The following is a 22,282-nucleotide window of genomic DNA, read 5'->3' as shown; positions in this document are numbered from 1 at the left end:
ATTCTATAAGTGATGTTATGAGACCTCGGGAATCATACTTGCTGTTTCACCTGTCTCTTTGCTTCCTGTTTTCCCAATCAGCTATCCCAGTACCTGTCTGTCCCTGAATATTTTGGTCTTGCCTCTCTCACCAGCACCTGAGAAGCAAGACCTCTGTTAAGAAACCCACCTGGACGCTGATATTAGCTTTGTTCCTGTATCAGCTGTTAAAGGTATAGCATATTATTTGCAAATTATTTGCATGGGGTGGCTTGTTCTATGGTTTGTGAGTTCCATCTGAGATGATCAGAAAGAAGGTGGTGGTTTCAGGACAAAAAGAAAAGTTGATCTAACAACAAAGTTTTAATTAACAAAAGAAATATTAAAGAAAAGTGCCCGGCTGGCATTGCTTACTTGTTTAGCTTAAACCTCAGAACCAGGAGATCTCGGATAGATTCCCTGTCTGGGCAATGCCCAGGTTACAGTCTTGATCCCCAGTAGGGGGCATGCAGTAGGCAACCAATCCATGATTCTCTGTCATCATTGATCTTTCTCTCTCTCTCTCTCCCTGTTCCTTCTCCTCTGAAATCAGTAAAACTATATGAAAAAAATGAAAGAATAGTCATAGCACAGTAAAGTAGAGCATTGAGTCAATACAATATAATAAGAGGCTAATATGAAAATTGAGAAAACGGCAGAAGGACTGGTCGCTATGACACCCACTGACCACCAAGGGCAGATGCTCATGGCAGGAGCTGTCCACCGGTGGTCAGTGCACTCCCACAGGGGGAGCGCCGCTCAGCCAAAGGCCACGCTCACAGCTGCCGACCTCAGGGGGGTGGTGGGAGCCTCCACGGCAGCACTAAAGTGGTTCTAAGCCATCAGTGGTACATCCCTCAAGGGGTCCTGGACTGGGAGAGGCTGCAGGATTGGTAGAGGGACCGCCCTGAGTGCATAAATTCTGTACACTGAGCCTCTAGTAATATTATAACTGTTGTGGTGTCAGATGGGTATGAGATTAATTGCATGATTTCTTAGTCCACAATATAATGTCTAACCATTGGGGAGTACCCTTGAAATGAACCTAACATTCTATGTCATCTGTCATTTAAAAAATGTTTTAAAAATTCTATACGACCATGTTACTTTCAAAGAATCATATTTTACATTAAGTACGTTTTGTACAGTTAGTTCTAGGAGAGAGATCTAAAGCTAAAAAGAAAGAAAAGTTGAGATTTATCAATTTGCAAAATAATCCAAAGGCAACCACAAACACAACCATAAAAACCATAAATATTAAAGTCGAGGTAATATGCGTTTGGATACCCCATCCCCTCTCTTTCGATACCAGGACTGAAGTAGCGAGAAGCTCTGAGAACAGTGACTGTTGCTCCTTGGACCACGGAGGGGTCATGGCTGAACTACCGTCAAATGTGCACCTCACCTCGCACCCCAAGTGCCTGAGGATCCGTAGGCACTCGGTGTATAAGGACGAGAAACATCGCACATGGCTGCATCTCGTCATGGGCACAGGTGTCCTGCAGGTACGCTTGCGCCAGGAAGACATCTCCAGTCGGCATATCAGACTCACCACCTCCCCGCTGACCTCAAGCACCATGCCTTGGATGTGGACCCTCCATTCTGGCAGCAAGTATGTGGACCCCATGGGCCTGTTCTGGCGCATTGTGCACCACGTCACAGTGAATGGCGTGGAGGAAATGATCCTTGAGCTGATGGACGACTCGTAGGACACGTGATGGCCTCCCTGGCTCTTGTCAACCTGAGCCCCAGTGCTGCTGGCCTGCCGGTGGGATGTGTATAGTTCTGTTAACCTTTTTAATAAGCTCTGTTGTTCTGTCTGCCTCCCCCTGGGTACGAGGTCACATTGATTTCTCTCTCTTGCTCTCTCTCTCTCTCTCTCTTTCTTCTTGTTCTTCTTCTTCTTGTTGTTCTTCTTTTTCTTCTTCTCCTCCTCCTTTCTCTCTCTCTCTCTGAATCTTTGTCTCTCTGTCTCTCTCTGAATCTCTCCCTCTCTCAAATCAATAAAAGAATTTTGAGCCAAGCTGGTGTTTCTCAGTGGTGTAGGTACGACCTATGAACAAGGAGATCATGGTTTGATTCCTGGTCAGGGCACAGACAAGAATTGACCAATGAGCCCTAACTTCTTTGGCTCAGTGGATAGAGGGTTGGACTGTGGTCTCCGGAAGACCACAGGTTCGATTCTGGTGAAGGGCACATGCTCTGGTTGTGGGCTCGACCCCCAGTAGGGGGTGTGCAGGAGGCACCTGATGTATGATTCTCTCTCATCAATGATGTTTCTCGCTCCCTTCCTGTATAAAATCAATCCTATATAATAAAAGCCTAATACACTAAGTGTCCAGTTGACCGGTCATCTGTTCAACCAATCAAAGCATAATATGCAAATGATATACTAAGATTGCTCAACTGCTCTCTATGACATGCATTGACCACCAGGGACAAGACATTCAGGCTGGTTGGTCAGCTTGCTGCTTAGGTCTGTCTGATCGGGACTGAATGAGACATGTTGGACATGCCCTGGAGCCCTCCCATGGTCCCTCTCCAGCTGGCCAATGTACCGTGTCCCTCCTCAGACCTAATGGTGCACCGGTGGGGTATCTTGGCCTGGCCTGTGTCCTCTCATAATCTGGGACCCCTCGGGGGATGTCAGAGAGACAGTTTCGGCTGATCTCCAAAGGCCAGGCCAAGGGACCACAATGGTGCACGAATTCGTACACCGGGCCTCTCGTAAAAATATATTAAACAGAGAAAGAAAAAGAAAAAGACCTTAAGCCTGAAAATATTAGCCCAGCCCCGGTAGACAAGGCTTGAAGAAATCATTGGAAATAGTTTTCATTTCAATGACCAGGGTTCTCATTGTTTGATCTCCTGAGGTTTGTCAGCCAATACTACCCTCTCCAAAAAAAGAACGAATGTTTGGGGGATGACGGGTGTTTTATGCTGATCATCTCTTTCCTCTGAGCAATTACAAAGGAAGCCAGGGCTCGTCTTCTGAAGGCTCAAACTGGCTTTGTGTGTGGCTTTTGCATCTAGCTCTGAATGCATATGGGTTTTTAGTTGTGTTTAGCACTAAACAGCCCCAAACAAAGCCCAGTGATCATAAAATTCATCTAGCATCGCACCAGAGAGAGGACGCTGGAGGGGGAGCCAGGAGCAGCCCCAGAAATCAATTTCAGGGTATCCATGGCTGCATTAAATAGATCACTGACTGCTGTTTATATTCTCCTCTTGCAGGAAAGTGTTTGCAAATGCAAATTGAGCTACTTAAGGCTGAGGACTGGGGAGCGTGAGGGACGTGTTTCCAAGTTGCGTTTCTCATATTCAAAATATTGCACTTCCAGCCCGGCCTTGGTGGCTCAGCGGTTGAGCATCGACCTATCCACCTGGAGGTCACGGTTCGATTCCCTGTCAAGGGCACATGCCCGGGTTGCAGTCTCGATCGCCAGTAGGGGGCATGCGGGAGGCAGCCGATCCGTGATTCTCTCTCATCATGGATGTTTCTCTCCTTCTCTCTTTCCCTTCCACTCTGAGTCAATAAAATAATTTCTAAAATATTAAGCAATTGTTGCATTCAGGTGACATGCACATTGTTTTCAAATACTTTATTATTTTTTGGATTAACATGCCAGGTGGGTAGTCATTTAAAGACGACATAGCACCCTAGCTGGTGTTGCCCAATGGATAGAGCGTCAGCCTTTTTTTTTTCAAATATATTTTTATTGATTTCAGAGAGGAAGGGAGAGCGAGAGAGTTAGAAACATCCATGATGAGAGAATCATGGATCGGCTGCCTCCTGCAAGTCTCTCACTGGGGATCCAGCCCACAACCTGGACATGTGCCCTTGATCAGGAATCAAACCCGGGACCCTTCTGTTCGCAGGCCAGCACTCTATACACTGAGCCAAACCTGCCAGGGCCATTTTGACTTTTTCAAAGGGTGCAAATGCCTTGAAGAAGAACGAAGCATCTCAGCATTCATGTCACAGTGGGAATTACAACTCACTATTCTTTCCACATTGTTCCTGTAAATGCAGACGCTTCTTAATAATGAAACTTGTAGGTAAACAGGATGATTGTATAAGAATCCTAGGAACTCATTTTACAAGATATGAACTCTGAACTCCCCAGTTCTGGGATATTTAATGACCTTCACCCTGAGAACCAGGAGGACAAAGTCTAGGATGACGCACACTGGACCGACACCTGACCACTTGCAAGATCCTTATCAGATTAGACTGTGCCTGTGGGCATGGAGAGAACTTCTCAAGCCCCGCCCCCTGACCTCTTTGCTCTGTTTGGCCTCTCCCTCCTTATAAAAGCCTCTGCTTGCACTGAGATGTACAGATGGGTTTTGGAAGGAGCTTTCTGCATCTTCTCAGGTTGCTGCCACCTGAATAAACCTCACTCCTTTCTCACCACCGCCTGTCTCACAGGACTGGTTTCTGGGGTGTGAGTCAGTGGTACCTTGTTTTTCTGGACACATTCCTGGTACCTGGACACCTGGGTATATGTGTATCATGGTGATGTTCTTTCTTCTGCAGGTGACAAGGGGAAGCAGATATTGGTCACAGAGGAAAGGAGTAAAGAACGGTGCTTTGCCTTCAGAGCAAGAAGAAGAGGTAAGAAAAAGATGGATGTGAGGAGAAGGAGAAATCATTGGGGATGGAGGCTAATCTGAGGGAGGAATTTGGACCTTGTAGACTGAAGTGAGTTTAGCAGCAAAACCAGACAACTGGTGCCAAGAGCATGGCTGAGGATTGGGGAAGGGAGAGTTCATTCTATAAGTGATAATATGAGACCTCAGGAATCCTACTTGATGTTTCACATGTCTCTTTGCTTCCTGTTTGCTCAATCAGCTATCCCAGGTATCTGTCTGTCCCTGGATATTTTGGTCCTGCCTCTCTCACCTGCACCTGAGAAGCAAGAGCTCTGGTAAGAAGCCCACCTGGACGCTGACATTACCTTTGTTCCTTTGCCAGCTGTTAAAGGTAAAGCATATTATTTGCATATAATTTGCATGGGGTGGGTTGTTCTATGGTTTGTGAGTTCCATTTGAGATGATCAGAAAGAAGGTGGTGGTGTCAGGACAAAAAAAACTTGAACCAACTACAAAGTTTTAATTAACAAAAGAAAAAATAAAAGAAAAGAAAGGAAAGGAAAGGAAAGGAAAGGAAAGGAAAGGAAAGGAAAGGAAAGGAAAGGAAAGGAAAGGAAAGGGAAGGGAAGGGAAGGAAAGGAAAGGAAAGGAAAGGAAAGGAAAGGAAAGGAAAGGAAAGGAAAGGAAAAGAAAGGAAAGGAAAGGAAAGGAAAGGAAAGGATAAGAAAGGAAAGGAAAGGATAAGAAAGGAAAGGAAAAGAGAAAAAGAAAAGAAAAGAAAAGAAAAGAAAAGAAAAGAAAAGAAAGAAATTAAAAGAGCCCAGCTGTCATGGCTCAGTTGTTCAGCTTAAAACTAGGAACCAGGAGATGTGGATTCGATTCCCAGTCATGGCACATGCCTGGGTTACAGTCTTGATCCCCAGTAGGGGGCATGCAGGAGGCAACCAATCCGTGATTCTCTGTCATCATTGATCTTTCTCTCCCTCTCCCATTCTCTCTGAAATCAGTAAAACTATATATAAAAAAAAAAAAAGAATAGTCATGGCACAGTAAAGTAGACCATTGAGTCAATCTAATACAATTAAAGGCTAATATGCAAATCGATAAAACGGGAGAACGACTGGACGCTATGACACACACTGACCACTGGGGGCAGATGTTTATGTCAGGAGATGTCCACTGGTGGTCAGTGCACTCCCACAGGGGGAGCGCTGCTGAGCCAAAAGCCAGCTCACAGCTTCCGAGCACAGTGGGGTGGTGGGAGCCTCCACGGCAGCACTAAAGCGGGCCTAAGCCGTCAGTTGGACATCCCTCAAGGAGTCCCGGATTGGGAGAGGCCACAGGTTTGTAAAATTCCATAGGACCATGTTATCTTCACAGAGTCATATTTTACTTCCAGGATGTTTTGTAGTGTTGTTCTAGGAGAGAGATCTAAAAATAAAAAGAAAGAAAAGTTGTGATTTATAAATTTGCAAAATAAACCAAAGGCTACCACAAACACAACCATAAAAACCATAAAGAAAAAAAGCCAAGGTAAAATGCACTTGGACACCCTAACCCCTCTCTTTCGATACCAGGACCGAAGTAGCAAGAGGCTCTGAGAAGCTGTGGCTGTTGCTCTTTGGACCACGGAGGAGTCATGGCCGAGCTCCCGTCAAAGTTGCACCTCACCTCGCACCCCATTTGCCTGAGGATCCGTGGGCCCTCGGTGTATGAGGACGATAAGAAGCGCACGTGGCTGCATCTCGTCATGGAGACAGGAGGTGTCCTCCAAGTACGGTTGCGCCAGGAAAAAAACCCCAGTGGGCATATCGCACTCACCACCAGCCCGGAGACCTCGAGTACCATGCCTTTTATGTGGACGCTCCAACCTGGCGACCAGTACCTGGACTGCATGTGCCGGTTCTGGCGCATCGTGCACCACATCAAGGAGAATGGCGTGGAGGAAATGATCCTTGAGCTGAGGAAAGACTCGTAGGACAGGTGATGGGGTCCCTGGCTCTTGTCAACCTGAGCCCCAGTCCTGCTGGCCTGCCGGTGGGATGTGTATAGTTCTGTTCAACTTTTTAATAAGCTCTGTTATTCTATCTGCCACCCCCTGGGTACAAGGGCACATTGATCTCTCTCCCTCTCTCTCTCTCTCTCTCTCTCTCTTCTTGTTCTTGTTCTTCCTGTTCTTGTTGTTGTTGTTGTTGTTCTTCTTCTTCTTCTTCTTCTTTTTCTTCTTCTTCTTCTTCTTCTTCTTCTTCTTCTTCTTCTTCTTCTTCTTCTTCTTCTTCTCCTCCTCCTCCTCCTCCTCCCCCTTTCCTCCTCCTCCTTCTCTCTTTCTCTCTCTCTCTCTCTCTTTCTCTCTCTCTCTCTCCCTCTCTCTCTTTGTCTCTCTGTCTTTCTCTGTCTCTATCCCTCTCTCTCAAATCTATAAAAGCATTTTGAGCCAAGCTGGTTTTTCTCAGTGGTTGAGGGATGACCTATGAACCTGGAGGTCACGGTTCTATTCCTGGTCAGGGCACAGACAAGAATTAATCAAAGAGCCCTAGCTTGTTTGGCTCAGTGGATACAGGGTTGGACTTTGGACTCTGGAAGGTCCCAGGTTCGATTCTGGTCAAGGGCACATGATCGGGTTGTGGGCTCAATCCCCAGTAGGGGGCATGCAGAATGCACCCGATGTATGATTCTCTCTCATCATTGATGTTTCTCGCTCCCTTCCTGTATGAAATCAATCTTATATAATAAAAGCCTAATATGCTAAGTGTCCTGTCGACCTGTCATCTGTTCAACCAATCAAAGCATAATATGCAAATGATATGCAAAGGTTGCTCAACTGCTCACTATGACATCCATTGACCAACAGGGACAAGTCATTCAGACTGGTAGGTCAGCTTGTTGTTGGAGTCTGGCTGATTGGGACTGAGAGAGACGTGCTGGACACGCCATGGAGCCCTTCCATGGTTTCTCCCCAGCTGGACAACCTCCCATGTCCCTCCCCAGACCTAATGGGGCACCTGTGGGATGCCTTGGACTGGCCTGAGCCCTCTGGAAATCTGGGTTTGTTCGGGGGGTGTCAGAGAGCCAGTTTTGGCCGATCCCCGCAGGCCAGTCCCAGGCACCACACTGGTGCACGAATTCCCCGAAACATGCGTTGTTTTTTTGGAGAGGGTAGTATCGGTTGACGAACCCCAGAAGATAAAACAATGAGAACGCTGGTCATTGAAATGAAAACTATTTCCAGGGATGTCTTTGAGCCTTGTCTATAGGGGCTGGGCTAATATTTTCAGGCTTAAGGTCTTTTTCTTTTTCTTTCTCTGTTTAATATATTTTTTCTAGAGGCCCAGGTTTCGGGCTCGATCGCCAGTAGGGGGCGTGTGGGAGGCGGCCAATCCGTGATTCTCTTTAATGCAACCATGGATGTCCTGAAATTGATTTCTGGAGCTCCCTCCGCCTCCCCCTCCAGCCTCCTCTCGCTGATGAGAGGGTAGATGAATTTTATGATCGCTGGGCTTTTTGGGTGCTGTTTAGTGCTAAACACAAGTAAAAACCCAAATGCACACAGAGCTAGACTCTAAAGCCATGATTCTTGCTCATCATGGATGTTTCTCTCCCTCTCGATTTCCCTTCCTCTCTGAGTCAATAAAATCATTTTAAAAACATTAGCTATGGTTGCATTCAGATGCCATGCATATTGTTTTAAAATAGTTTATTATTTTTTTGGTTTAACATGTCAGGTGGGTAGTCATTTAAAGACGACCTAGCTCCCGTGCTGGTTTAGCTCAGTGGACAGAGCGTCGTCCTGTGGACGGAGGGGTCCAGGGTTTGATTCCAGTCAAGGGCACATACCCTGGTTGCGGGCTTGATCCCCAGTGGGGGGGGTGCAGGAGGCAGCCGGTCCATGATTCTCTCTCATCATCACTGATGTTTCTATCTCTCTCTCCCTACCTCTTTAAAACCAATAAAAAACATATATATATTTTTTTATAAAAGAGCCCACACCTTGAGATCCATCATTTGTCGCACTGCAGACACTCTATCTCGTGAACCCTTTGGGCAGGATCCCTTTGAGGGCAGTATGAGGTTGACATTTGAATTGGTTTGTTTTCCTCCCTTAATTTCTTTTATTTTATTATTTTATTTTCTTCTACTAAATGCCATCAGGCAGATGTCTGACATATCCTTAAGGCTCCAATCATCTTTCCTTCCTAATTTGGAAGAGTTTGCCTCAGTTCAGGTAATTGAGCTGGGAGTTGTTTTTTATTTTATTTTTTTTCAGAGAGGAATGGAGAGTGAGAGAGTTAGAAACATCCATGATGAGAGAATCATGGATCGGCTGCCTCCCTCACGTCCCTCCTTAGGGATCAAGCCCACAACCTGGGCATGTGCCCTTGACCGGGAATCGAACCTGGGACCATTCAGTTCCCAGGCCAAGACTCTATCAACTGAGCCAAACCGGCTAGGGCCAACTTTACTTTTTCAAAGGGTGGAAATGCCTTGAAGAAGAATGAAGCTTCTCAGCATTAATGTCACAGTGAGAATTATAACTCGCCTCACCATTCTATCCAAACTGCTCCTGTAATTGCAGACTCTGACTAATAATGAATCTTTTAGATAAACACCATATTTGTATGAGAATCCTAGGAACTAATTTTACAAGATATGAATTCTGACCTTCCCAGTTCTGGGAATTTTGATGACCTTCAACCTTAGAACCAGGAGAACAAATTCTAGGATGACGCACATTGGACCGACACCTGACCACTTGCAAGATCCTTATCAGATTGGACTGTTCCTGTCGGCATGTAGAGAACTTCTCAAGCCACGCCATCTGACCTCTTTGCTCTGTTTGGCCTCTCCCTCCTTATAAAAGCCTCTGCCTGCACTGAGATGTGCAGATGGGTTTTGGGATGAGCTTCCCCCATCTTCTCAGGTTGCTGGCACCTGAATAAACCTCTTTCCTTCCTCACCACCACCTGTCTCACGGGACTGGTTTCTGGGGTGTGAGTCAGGGGAACCTTGTTTTTCTGGACACATTCCTGGTACCTGGATGCCTGGGAATATGTATATCATGGCCATGTTCTTTCTTCTTCAGGTGACAGGGGGAAGCAGATACCGGTCACAGAGGAAAGGTGCAAAGAACAGTACTTTGCCTTCAGAGCAAGAATAACGGGTAAGAAAAAGGTGGATGGGAGGAGAAGGAGGAAGGATTGGGGATAGAGTCTGATCAGTGGGAAGAATTTTGGTTTTGTGGACTGAAGTTTGTTTAGCAGCAAAACCATACAGCTCTTGCCAAGATCATAGCTGAGGTTTGGAGAAGGGAGAGATCATTCTATAAGTGATGTTATGAGACCTAAGGAATCCTACTTGCTGTTTCACCTGTCTCTTTGCTTCCTGTTTGCCTGATCAGCCATCCCAGGTGTCTGTCTGTCCCTGAATATTTTGGTCTTGCCTCTCTCACCAGCACCTGAGAAGCAAGAGCTCTGTTAGGAAGCCCACCTGGACGCTGACATTAGCTTTGTTCCTCTGCCTGCTGTTAAAGGTGAACCATATTATTTGCATAATATTTGCGTGAGGTGGCTTATTCTATGGTTTGTGAGTTTCCTCTGAGATTATCAGAAAGAAGGTGGTGGTGTCAGGACAAAAAGAAAAGATGATCCAACAACAAAGTTTATTTATTTATTTATTTATTTATGTATTTATTTATTTATTTATTTATATTTTTTTATTACATCTTTGTTGTTCAGATTTTACATTTGTTCCTCTTTTTTCCCCCCATAACTCCCTTCCTTCCAGTTCCCACCCCACCCTCTGCCCTCACTTCCCACCCGCTGTCCTCATCCATAGGTGCACGATTTTTGTCCAGTCTCTTCCCGCATCTCCCACACTTTTTCCCCCTCCCCCCAAGAATAGTCAGTCCATTCCCTTTCTATGTCCCTGATTCTATTATAATCAACAGTTCATTCTGTTCATCAGATTATTTATTCATTTGATTCTTAGATTCACTTGTTGATAATGCATATTTGTTGTTCATAATTTGTATCTTTACCTTTTTCTTCTTCTTCCTCTTCTTAAAGGATACCTTTCGGCATTTCATATAATACTGGTTTGGTGGTGATGAACTCCTTTAGCTTTTCCTTATCTGTGAAGCTCTTTATCTGACCTTCAATTCTGAATGATAGCTTTGCTGGATAAAGTAATCTTGGTTGTAGGTTCTTGGCATTCATCACTTTGAATATTTCTTGCCACTCCCTTCTGGCCTGCAAAGTTTCTGTTGAGAAATCAGCTGACAGTCGTATGGGTATTCCCTTGTAGGTAATTGAGTCTCTTTCTCTTGCTGCTTTTAAGATTCTCTCTTTGTCTTTTGCTCTTGGCATTTTAATTATGATGTGTCTTGGTGTGGTCCTCTTTGGATTCCTTTTGTTTGGGGTTCTCTGCGCTTCCTGGAGTTGTAGATCCATTTCTTTCACCAGGAAGGGGAAGTTTTCTGTCATTATTTCTTCAAATAGGTTTTCAATATCTTGCTCACTCTCAACTTCTGGCACCTCTATAATTCTGATGTTGGTACGCTTGAAGCTGTCCCAGAGGCTCCTTACACTATCTTCATATTTTCGGATTCTTTTTTCATTTTGCTTTTCCTGTTGGGTGTTTTTTGCTTCTTCGCATTTCAAATCTTCGACTTGATTCTTGCGCTCCTCTGGTCTGCTGTTGGGAGTCTGTATAATATTCTTTATTTCAGTCCATGTATGCTTAATTTCTAGTTGGTTCTTTATCACAACATCGAGGGTCTCATTAGAGTTCTTGTAGATCTCAATAAGTTTATCGGCAGCTTCTAGACAGTTCTTGAGGGACCTTAAAAGTGTGGTTCTGAACTCAATATCCTCCATTGACAATTTTGTCCTGTTTCTTTGTCTCCACATTTTTTATGCTTTCTTGGTGCATCACCTAGTGGTCTTTGTGCACAGTCTTGTTGTAGTTAAGCCTTGATTGTTGTAGTTAATACTAGGGAGATTTGACCTCCAGGCCAACTGGCTGTGAGAATCAGCTGTGTCTGCAGTGGGAAAACTTCTGTCCTCTGGGGAGGTGCTAATCTAGCCTTTGCCTGAGGCTATCTGACAAATGGCTATGCACAGGGCTTGGGTGGGGCAGGTGCACAGGATCAACATGGCGGGCAAAGCGAGCAGTTATGGCTGCTCTCAGTCCCGTTCCCAGAGGCTCTGCCTCTCAGAGTCCAAACAACCACTGCAAACCTTGGAGAGAAAGCTGCCCTCTCGTTTCGACCGATTCCAGACAGTCCTGCTTCTCCCGTTTGAGTCTGGGTCCCTAGAGACTCGCCCAGAACTGGAGCTCAGAGTCTGAGACTCCCTCCAGATTGAAAACGACAACCACACCCTCAGCCACCAGCCCGCTGGGTGCGCACCTCTGCACCTTTGCAATTTCCGCGCTGCGCCTCCTCTGAGTCTCGGCATGCTGTTCTCCTTCCTTCTAGTTGAAGAATTTCCCCTCAGCCAGCCTTCCTGTGGTTCTGGGTGATATCCGTTCCCTCTTTTAGTTGTATTTTTGAAGTGGTTGTACGAGGCAGCACACTCCGGTGTTTACCTATGCCGGCATCTAAGTTTCTCCCCAAGAACAAAGTTTTAATTAAGAAAAGAAAAAAATAAAAACAGGTAAGAGCCTGGCCAGCGTGGTTTAATTGTTTATCTTCAATCGAAGAACCAGGAGATCACAGTTCGATTCCCTGTCAGGGCACATGCCCAGGTTACAGTCTTGATCCCCAGTAGGAGGTGTGCAGGAGGCAACCAATCTGTGATTCTCTGTCATCATTGATCTTTTTTTCTCTTTCTCTCCCTCTCCCTTCCTCTCTGAAATCAGTAAAACTATATGAAAAAAACGAAAGAATAGTCATGGCACAGTAAAGTAGAGCATTGAGTCAATCCTATATAATAAAAGTCTAATATGCAAATCGATCAAATAGCAGAACTACTGGTTGCTATGACACACACTGACCACTGGGGGCAGATGCTCATGTCAGGAGCTCTCCACTGGTGGTCAGTGCACTCCCACAGGGGGAGCACTGCTCATCCAAAAGCCAGGCTCACAGGTGCCGAGCACAGGGGGGTGGTGGGAGCCTCCACGGCAGCACTAAAGCTGTCAGTTGGACATCCATCAAGGGGTCCAGGACTGTGAGAGGCCGCAGGGCTGACTGAGGAACCCCCCCCCCCCTGCATGAATTTTGTGCACTGAGCCACTAGTAATATTATCATAACTGTGTATGATGTCAGAAAGGTATGAGATTAATTGCATGATTTCTTAGTCCATTATATAATATCTAATCATTGGGATGTACCTCTGAAATGAACCTAAGGTTCTATGTCAACTCATTTGAAAAATTTTTTAAAAATTCTATAGGACCATGTTACCTTCACAGAGTCACATTATACTTCAAGTATGTTTTGTACAGTTTCTTCTAGAAGAGAGATCTAAAGCTAAAAATGAAAGAAAAGTTGAGATTTATCAATTTGCACAATAAACCAAAGGCAACCACAAACACAACCATAAAAACCATAAAGATAAAAGTCAAGTTAAAATGCACTTGGAGACCCCATCCCCTGTCTTTTGATACCAGGACCGAAGTGGCGAGAGGCTCTGAGAAGCTGTGGCTGTTGCTCCTTGGACCACGGAGGGGTCATGGCTGAGCTCCACTCAAAGGTGCACCTCCACTCGCACCCCATCTGCCTGATGCTCCGTGGGCCCTCCATGTATGAGGACGAGAACCAGCGCACGTGGCTGCAACTCCTCATGGAGACAGGAGGTGTCCTGCAAGTTCGGTTGCGCCACCAAGACATCCCAAGTGGGTATATCTCACTCACCACCAACCCGCTGACCTCGATCACCATGTGGACGCTCCACCCTTGCGGCCAGTACGTGGACCCCATGTGCCGGTTCTGGCGCATCGTGCACCACGTCAAGGAGAATGGAGTGGAGGAAATGATCCTTGAGCTGAATGAACACTCATAGGACATGTGATGGGGGTCCCTGGCTCTTCTCACCCTGAGCCCCAGTCCTGCAGGCCTGCCGGTGGGACAAGTAGAGTTCTGTTCACCTTTTTACTAAGCTCTGTTGTTCTATCAGCCACCCCCTGGGTGCGGGGCACATTGATGTCTCTCTCTCTCTCGCTCGCTCTCTCTCTCTCTCTTCTTGTTCTTTTTCTTCTTCTTCTCATCTCTTTTCTCTCTGTCTCTCTCCCTCTCTCTCAAATCAATAAAAGCATTTTGAGTCAAGCTGGTGTTTCTCAGTGGTTGAGGGAAGATCTATGAACCTGGAGGTCACGGTTCGATTCCTGGTCAGGACACAGACAAGAATTAACCAATGAGCCCTAGCTTGTTTGGCTCAGTGGATAGAGGGTGGGACTGTGAACTCTGGAAGGTCCCATGTTCGATTATTCTCAAGGGCCGATGCTTTGGTTTTGGGTTTGATCCCCAGTACAGGGCATGCAGGAGGTGCCCGATGTATGATTCTCTCTCATCATTGATGTTTCTCTCTCTCTTCCTGTATGAAATCAATCCTATATAATAAAAGCCTAATATGCTAAGGGTCCAGTCGACCGGTCGGTCATCTGTTCAACCAATCGAAGCATAATATGCAAATGATATACTAAGGTTGCTCAACTGCTCGCTATGACATGCATTGACTCCCAGGGAGAAGACATTCAGACTGGTAGGTCAGATTGCTGCTGGGGTCTGGCTGAGCGGGACTGAGTGAGACATGCTGGACACACCCTGCAGCCCTCCATGGTCCCTGCCAGCTGGCAGACCTCCCGTGTCCCTCCTCAGACCTAATGGGGCGCCGGTGGGGTGCCTTGGCCTGGCCTGTGCCCTCTAGTATTCTGGGACCCCTCGGGGAGTGTCAGAGAGCCAGTTTCGGCCGATCCCCACAGGCCAGCCCGAGGCACCACATTGGTGCACAAATTCCCCCAAATATTCATTCTTTTTTTGGAGAGGGTATTATCGGTTCACGAACCTCAGGAGATCAAACAATGAGAATGTTGGTCATTGAAATGAAAACTATTTCCAGTGATGTCTTCGAGCCTTGTCTACCAGGACTGGGCTAATATTTTCAGGCTTAAGGTCTTTTTCTTTTTCTTTCTCTGTTTAATATATTTTGACTAGAGGCCCAGGTTTTAGGCTCGATCACCAGTAGGGGGCGTGTGGGAGGCGGCCGATCCGTGATTCTCTTTAATGCAACCACGGATGACCTGAAATTGATTTCTGGGGCTCCCTCTGGCTCCCCCTCCAGCCTCCTCTCGCTGGTGAGATGGTAGATGAATTTTATGATAGCTGGGCTTTGTTTGGCGCTGTATGAAAAAAATGAAAGAATAGTCATGAAACAGTAAAGTAGAGCATTGTGTCAATCCTATATAATAAAAGGCTAATATGCAAATTGACAAAACGGCAGAAGGACTGGTAGCTATGACACCCACTGACCACCAAGGGCAGATGCACATGGCAGGAGCTGTCCACCGGTGGTCAGTGCACTCCCACAGGGGGAGCGCCACTCAGCCAAAGGCCACGCTCACAGCTGCCAAGCACAGGGGGGTGGTGGGAGCATCCACGGCAGCACTAAAGTGGTTCTAAGCCATCATTTGGACATCCCTCAAGGGGTCCTGAACTGAGAGAGGCTGCAGGATTGGCTGAGGGACCGCCCTGAGTGCATAAATTTTGTGCACTGAGCCTCTACTAATATAACTGTGTATGGTGTCAGATGGGTATGAGACTAATTGCATGATTTCTTAGTCCACTATGTAATGTCTAATCATTGGGGTGTACCCCTGAAATGAACCTAACATTCTATGCCAACTGTCATTTAAAAAATGTTTTAAAAATTCTATAGGACCATGTTACTTTCAAAGAATCATATTTTACATTAAGTACATTTTGTACAGTTTGTTCTAGGAGAGAGATCTATAGCTAAAAAGAAAGAAAAGTTGAGATTTATCAATTTGCAAAATAAACCAAAGGCAATCACAAACACAACCGTAAAAACCATAAAGATCAAACCCGAGGTCAAATGAGTTTGGAGACCCCATCCCCTGTCTTTCGATACCAGGACCGAAGTAGCGAGAGGCTCTGAGAAGCTGTGGCTGTTGCTCCTTGGACCACGGAGGGGTCATGGCCGAAATACCGTCGAATGTGCACCTCACCTTGCACCCCAAGTGCCTGAGGATCCGTGGGCCCTCGGTGTATGAGGACGAGAAGCATCACACATGGCTCCATCTCTTCATGGACACAGAAGGTGTCCTGCAAGTACGGTTGTGCCAGGAAGACATCCCCAGTGGGCATATCGCACTCACCACCAGCTCGCTGACCTTGAGCACCATGCCTTGGATGTGGACGCTCCATTCTGGCAGCCAGTATGTGGACCACATTGATGTCTCTCTATCTCTCTCTCTCTCTCTCTTTCTTTCTTCTTGTTGTTGTTGTTGTTGTTGTTGTTGTTGTTCTTCTTCTTCTTCTTCTTCTTCTTCTTCTTCTTCTTCTTCTTCTTCTTTTTCTTCTCCTCCTCCTTTCTCTCTCTCTCTCTCTGAATCTTTGTCTCGCTGTCTCTCTCTGTCTCTCTCCCTCTCTCTCAAATCAATAACAGCATTTTGAGCCAAGCTGGTGTTTCTCAGTGGTTGAGGGACGATCTATGAACCCGGAGGCACGGTTCGATTCCTGGTCAGGGCACAGACAAGAATTTATCAATGAGCCCTAGCTTGTTTGGCTCAGTGGATAGAGGGTTGGACTGTGGATTCTGGAAGGTCCCAGGTTCGATGCTGGTCAAGGGCACATTCTCTGGTTGTGGCCTCAATCCCCAGTAGGGGGCGTGCAGGAGGCACCCGATGTATGATTCTCTCTCATCATTGATGTTTCTCTCTCCCTTCCTGTATGAAATCAATCCTATATAATAAAAGCCTAATATGCTAAGTGTCTAGTCAACCGGTCATCTGTTCAACCAATCAAAGCATAATATGCAGATGATATACTAAGTTTGCTCAACTGCTCGCTATGACATGCATTGACCACCAGGGACAAGACATTCAGATTGGTAGGTCAGCTTGCTGCTGGGGTCTGGCTGAGCGGGACTGAGTGAGACATGCTGGACACACCCTGCAGCCCTCCCATGGTCCCTGCCAGCTGGCAGACCTCCCGTGTCCCTCCCCAGACTTAATGGGGGTACCGGTGGGGTGCCTTGGCCTGGCCTGTGCCCTCTAGTATTCTGGGACCCCTTGGGGGATGTCAGAGAGCCAGTTTCGGCCGATCCCCGCAGGCCAGGCCGAGGCACCACCCTGGTGGACGAATTCGTGCACCCGGCCTCTAGTAAAAATATATTAAACAGAGAAAGACAAAGAAAAAGAACTTAAGCCTGAAAATATTAGCCTAGTCTGGGTAGGCAACTCAAAGACATCACTGGAAATAGTTTTCATTTCAATGACCAGCGTTCTCATTGTTTGATGTCCTGAGGTTCGTCAACCAGTACTACACTCTCCAAAATAAGAATGAATGTTTGGGGGATTATGGGTGTTTTATGCTGATCATCTCTTTCCTTTGAGGAATTACGAGGGATGCCAGGGCTCATCTCTTGAAGGCTCGAACTGGCTCTGTGTGTGGCTTTAGCGTCTAGCTCTGGATGTATTTGGGTTTTTAATTGTGTTTAGCATTAAATAGGTCCAAACAAAGCCCGGCGATCTTAAAATCCATCTAGCATCGCATCAGAGAGAGGCGGCTGGAGAGGGAGCTGGAGGGAGCCCCAGAAATCAATTTCAGGTCATCCATGGTTGCATTGAAGAGATCAGTGACTGCTGATTAAATTCTCCTCTTGCAGGAAAGTGTTTGCAAATGCAAATTGAGACCTTTAACGCTGAAGACAGGGGAGCGTGAGGGATGTGTTTCTAAGGTGTGCTTCTCATATTCAAAATATTGCACTTCCGGCCCCGCCAGCGTGGCTCAGAGGCTGAGTGTCGACCTATCCACCAGGAGGTCACGGTTCCATTCCCGGTCAAGTGCACATGCCCGTGTTGTGGGCTCGATCGCCAGTACGGGGTGTGTGGGAGGCGGCCTATCTGTGATTCTCTCTCATCATGGATGTTTCTCTCCCTCTCGATTTCCCTACCTCTCTGAGTCAATAAAATCATATAAGAAATATTAGCAATTGTTGCATTCAGATGGCATGCACATTGTTTTAAAACAGCTTGTTAATTTTTTTTGGTTTAACATACCAGGTGGGTAGTCATTTAAAGACGACCTAGCTCCCGTGCTGCTTTGGCTCAGTGGATAGAGCGTCGGCCTGTGGACGCAAGGGTCCCCGGGTGTGATTCCAGTCACGGGCACATGCCCGGGTTGCGGGCTCCATCTCCAGTGGGGAGCGTGCAGGAGGCAGCCGGTCCATGATTCTCTCTCATCGTCACTGATATTTCTATCCCTTCCTCTCCCTTCCTCTCTAAAATCATTAAAAAATATATATATATTTTTTTTCAAAAGAGCCCACAGCCTCGAGATTTGTCCTGTGTCCCCCTGCAGACATTCTGTCTCCTGACCCCTTTGGGCTTGATTCCTTCGAGGGCAGTATGAGGGTGACATTTGAATTATGTTGTGTGTTTTTCTACCCTTTTTTATTTTTTTATTTTCTTCTCCTAAATGCCAACTGTCAGATGCCTGACATGGCCTTATACCCGCATTCATCTTTTCTTCCTAATTGGGGAAGAGCTCGCCTCAGTCCAGGTCATGGAGTGGGAGTTTTTTGGTTGATTTTTTTTTTTTATTTCAGAGAGGAAGGGAGAGAGAGAAACATCCCTGATGAGAGAGAATCATGGATCAGCTGCCTCCTGAAGGCCTCCACCTGGGGATAGAGCTCGAAACCCGGGCATGTGCCCTTGACTGGAATCAAACCCAGGACCCATCAGGCCAAAGCTCTATCCACTGCTCCAAACCAGCTAGGGGTGCATATCTATACTAATAAAAGGGTAATATGCTAATTAGACCAGGTTGACCGGACATCTTCCAGACATCCGACTCCCTTCTGGACAAAGCCACGGTGGCCGGGGCCGAGGCTGAGGTTGTTAGGGGCGATCAGGCTGGCAGGGGAGGGCAGTTGGGGGCGATCAGGCCTGCAGGGGAGGGCAGTTAGGGGTGATCAGACCAGCAGGGGAGGGCATGTGGGGATGATCAGGCTGGCAGGGAGGGCAATTGGGGGCTAGGAGGCTGGCAGGCAGGCAGTTGGGGGTGATCAGGCCGGCAGACAGGTGAGCAGTTAGGAGCCAGGATTATGAAATTAATCCTGGATTAATCTCAGTACCTGGATTATGAGAGGGATGTCCGAGGAGTCCCAGATTGGAGAGGGTGCAGGCCGGGCTGAGGGACACTCTGCCCCGCCCCCGTGCACAAATTTCGTGCACTGGGCCTCTAGTCATTTTATAATTCTCTGAGGGATTTTGCCACGGATAGGGCTTGAGTTGCTGTATGAAGGGACGTGCCTCGAAGCTCCCTCCCCAAGTCCTTCTGTTCATTTACTGACACGGTCTGGCCTGTGTCAACAAGATAAGGGCTTTCTTGCAAAAGGGCCTGTAAATCAGCAGACAATTCTCTGAGGGGAATGCGACATACGCTTCCCTTGTTTCAGAGTAAATTTGCAGACAACGGAAATCTGAGGTGGGCATGAGAGTTTGTTATTTAGATAATGAGCTCTGGTGAATTTATTTCAGTTTATTATTATTTAAAATATATCTTTATTGATTTTAGAGAGCAAGAGAGAGGAAGAGAGAGAGAAACATCCATGATGAGAGAGAATCATGGATCGGTTGCTTTCTGCACGCCCCCTACTGGGGATCGAGCCCACTACCCGGGCACGTGCCCTTGACCGAGAGTTGAACTGTGACCTTCTGGTTCATAGCTTGATGCTCAAACCCTGAGCAACACCGTCCGGCGGTAGATAATTAGCCTTTATCCATGGAAGAGATGTGCAGAAATTACATAATCATTTTGCTCCGATGTAGGTCACAATCCAACAAAGATAGGACCCAGTGAGTGCATATCTTTCCATAACTCTTATAGGTCCGGTAGAAGCCTGGTCAAAGTCCACATATTTTTAAAAATATATTTTTTTATTGATTTCAGAGAGGAAGGGAGAGGGAGAGGGAGAGGGAGAGGGAGAGAGAGAAAGAGAGAGAGAAACATCCATGATGAGAGAGAATCAGGGATTGGCTGCCTCCTGCACACCCTCTACTGGGGAAAGGGAATGGTCAATAGACACACGCCCAGTGAGGTCTGGGTGACATGGGGAGGTGCTTACCTGTCAGTCACACCTGGGAGCCAGTCAGTGGCTGGAATAGGCATGGCCACTGCAAGGGCATGAAATCTGAGATACTTAAGTGCTGGACACAGAGTCCTCTTCCTGTCTCTTTCTGCTGCACCTGACCCCTGGCTTGTGGGACTCTCACATGCTGCATGCACCCATGAGGCCCACAGCCATGTGGGATACACACAATGGACTGATAGACTGTAACTATTAATTCATCATCTATTTGTTCATCTATCCATCTACCATCAATCCACCATCCATCTATCCATACATCCATCCACTCTTCTACCATTTATCCATTCATCCATCCACCCAACATCTATCCATCCATCACTCATGAACCTATTTATACAACCATCTATCTACCCATTCATTCATATCTATTAATTCATCATTTGTTCATCTATCCATTTACCATCCCATCCACCATCCATCTACCCATCTATCCATCCATCCATCCATCCATCTACTCATCAAACATTTATCCATCTATCCATCCACCATCTATCCATCCATCATTCACGCACCTATTTATCCAACCAACTATCTACCCATTCATTCACTCATTCATTCACAACCATTAATTCATCATCTATTTGTTCCTCCATCCAACTACCATCCATCCACCATCCATCCATCCATCCATTACTTATCCATTCATCCATTTATCCATCCATCCATCTGCATCTATCTCTTCATCCATCCACCCATCATCCATCCATCCATCCACTCATCCACCATTTATCCACCCACCCATCCACCATCTATCCATTCATCCATCATTCATGAACCTATTTATCCAACCATCTACCCATTCATTCACCCATTCATTCATATTCATTAATTCATCATGCATTTGTTCATCTATCCATCTACCATGCATCTGCTTATCCATTCATTCATCCATCCATCCATTCATCTGCATCTATCGCTTCATCCATCCATCCATCCACCCATCCATCCATCATCCATCCACTTCTTTATACATTTATATATATATATATATATATATATAGAGAGAGAGAGAGAGAGAGAGAATTCGCAGTGCTTTCCATCCTCATACATTTCTGTTGAGAGTGGACAGAGCATAATTGAATTGAAGGTCATCGCCGCCTTCTAATAGTGGGTAGAAGACACGCCAACCAGCTGAACAAATGGCAGTCACAGCCACTCAAGGAGGCAAGCCATCCCCCGTGAAAACAAACTCAGACCTCCGGGAGCTCTCCTTTTGTGAGTCTTTTGCATTCAAATTGGTCGTGTGTGAGCCAAGATAAACACGGCTGGCCTTTCGCTAACAGAGAGGTGCTCTCCAAACAGCAACCCTTGTCTTAAATGACATGACAAATATGAAAAGGAAAGGGGTGGATCCTCTATCAGAATGCAAACTTCCTCAGAGCGTGCTGCCTGCAAAAGCCCTTTATTTTTCTCCTGTTAATCTTTATTGTTGAAATTATTAATAGGTCTTCCTCTTTTTCCCCGCATTAACCTCTTTCAGCCCGCTCCCATCCCCCCCAAGTCCTCACCATCTCATGGTCTGTGTCCATGGGTGATGCATATATGCACACAAGTTCATTAGTTGATCTCTTCCCACTCCCCCCCGCCCCCGCCTTCCCTCTGACATTCAGCAGTCTGTTCATCCTTCTATGACTCTGGGTCTATTTTTAAAAATATATTTATTTTACTGATTTCAGAGAGGAAGAGGGAGAGACAGAGAGAGAGATGGAAACATCCATGATGAGAGAGAATCATGGATCGGCTGCCTCCTGCACGCCCCCTACTGGGGATGGAGCCCACAACCCAGGCATGTTCCCTTGACCTGGAATCGAACTCTGGACCCTTCAGTCCGCAGGCTGATGCCCTATCCACTGAGCCACACCGGCTAGGACCATATTTTTTTATTATTTCTTCTCCTTCTCCTTCTCCTTCTCCTTCTCCTCCTCCTCCTCTTCCTCCTCCTCTTCCTCCTTCTCTTCCTCCTCCTCCTCCTTCTTCTTCTTCTTCTTCTTCTTCTTCTTCTTCTTCTTCTTCTTCTCTTCCTCCTCCTCCTCCTCCTCGTCCTCCTCCTCCTTCTCCTCCTTCTCCTCCTCCTTCTCCTCCACCTCCTCCTCTTTCTCCACCTCTTCCTTCTCATTCTTCTTCTTCCTCTTCTTAAAGAATACCCTTCAAGCCCAACCATATGGATCGGTGTTTAACCATGGATCTATGAACCAGGAGGTCACAGTTCGATTCCCGGTCAGGGCACATGCCCGGGTTGTGGGCTCCATTCCAAGTAGTGGGTGTGCAGGAGGCAGCTGGTCCATGATTCTCTCTCATCATGGGTGTTTCTCTCTCTCTCTCCCTCTCCCTTCCC

General features: G+C 46.5%; 2 protein-coding genes across 2 annotated transcripts; both read left to right on the top strand.

The window, feature by feature from the left end:
* The first annotated feature begins 1,391 nt into the window (after positions 1–1,391).
* Positions 1,392–1,727, top strand: LOC139000468 (T-cell leukemia/lymphoma protein 1A-like). Its single transcript, XM_070402636.1, has one exon. It carries the CDS (start codon positions 1,392–1,394, stop codon positions 1,725–1,727), a length of 336 nt encoding a protein of 111 aa, XP_070258737.1.
* A 4,526-nt stretch (positions 1,728–6,253) lies between these two features.
* On the top strand, positions 6,254–6,592 carry LOC139000467 (protein p13 MTCP-1-like). Its single transcript, XM_070402635.1, has one exon. The coding sequence runs from the start codon at positions 6,254–6,256 to the stop codon at positions 6,590–6,592; it is 339 nt and encodes a 112-aa protein (XP_070258736.1).
* The last annotated feature ends 15,690 nt before the right edge of the window (positions 6,593–22,282 follow it).

This window comes from Myotis yumanensis, unplaced genomic scaffold (genome assembly GCF_028538775.1).
Source record: "Myotis yumanensis isolate MYYU_CA2020_CCGP unplaced genomic scaffold, mMyoYum1.0.hap1 SCAF_24, whole genome shotgun sequence".
NCBI lineage: Eukaryota > Metazoa > Chordata > Mammalia > Chiroptera > Vespertilionidae > Myotis > Myotis yumanensis.
This window is presented reverse-complemented; position numbering and strand designations above follow the sequence as displayed.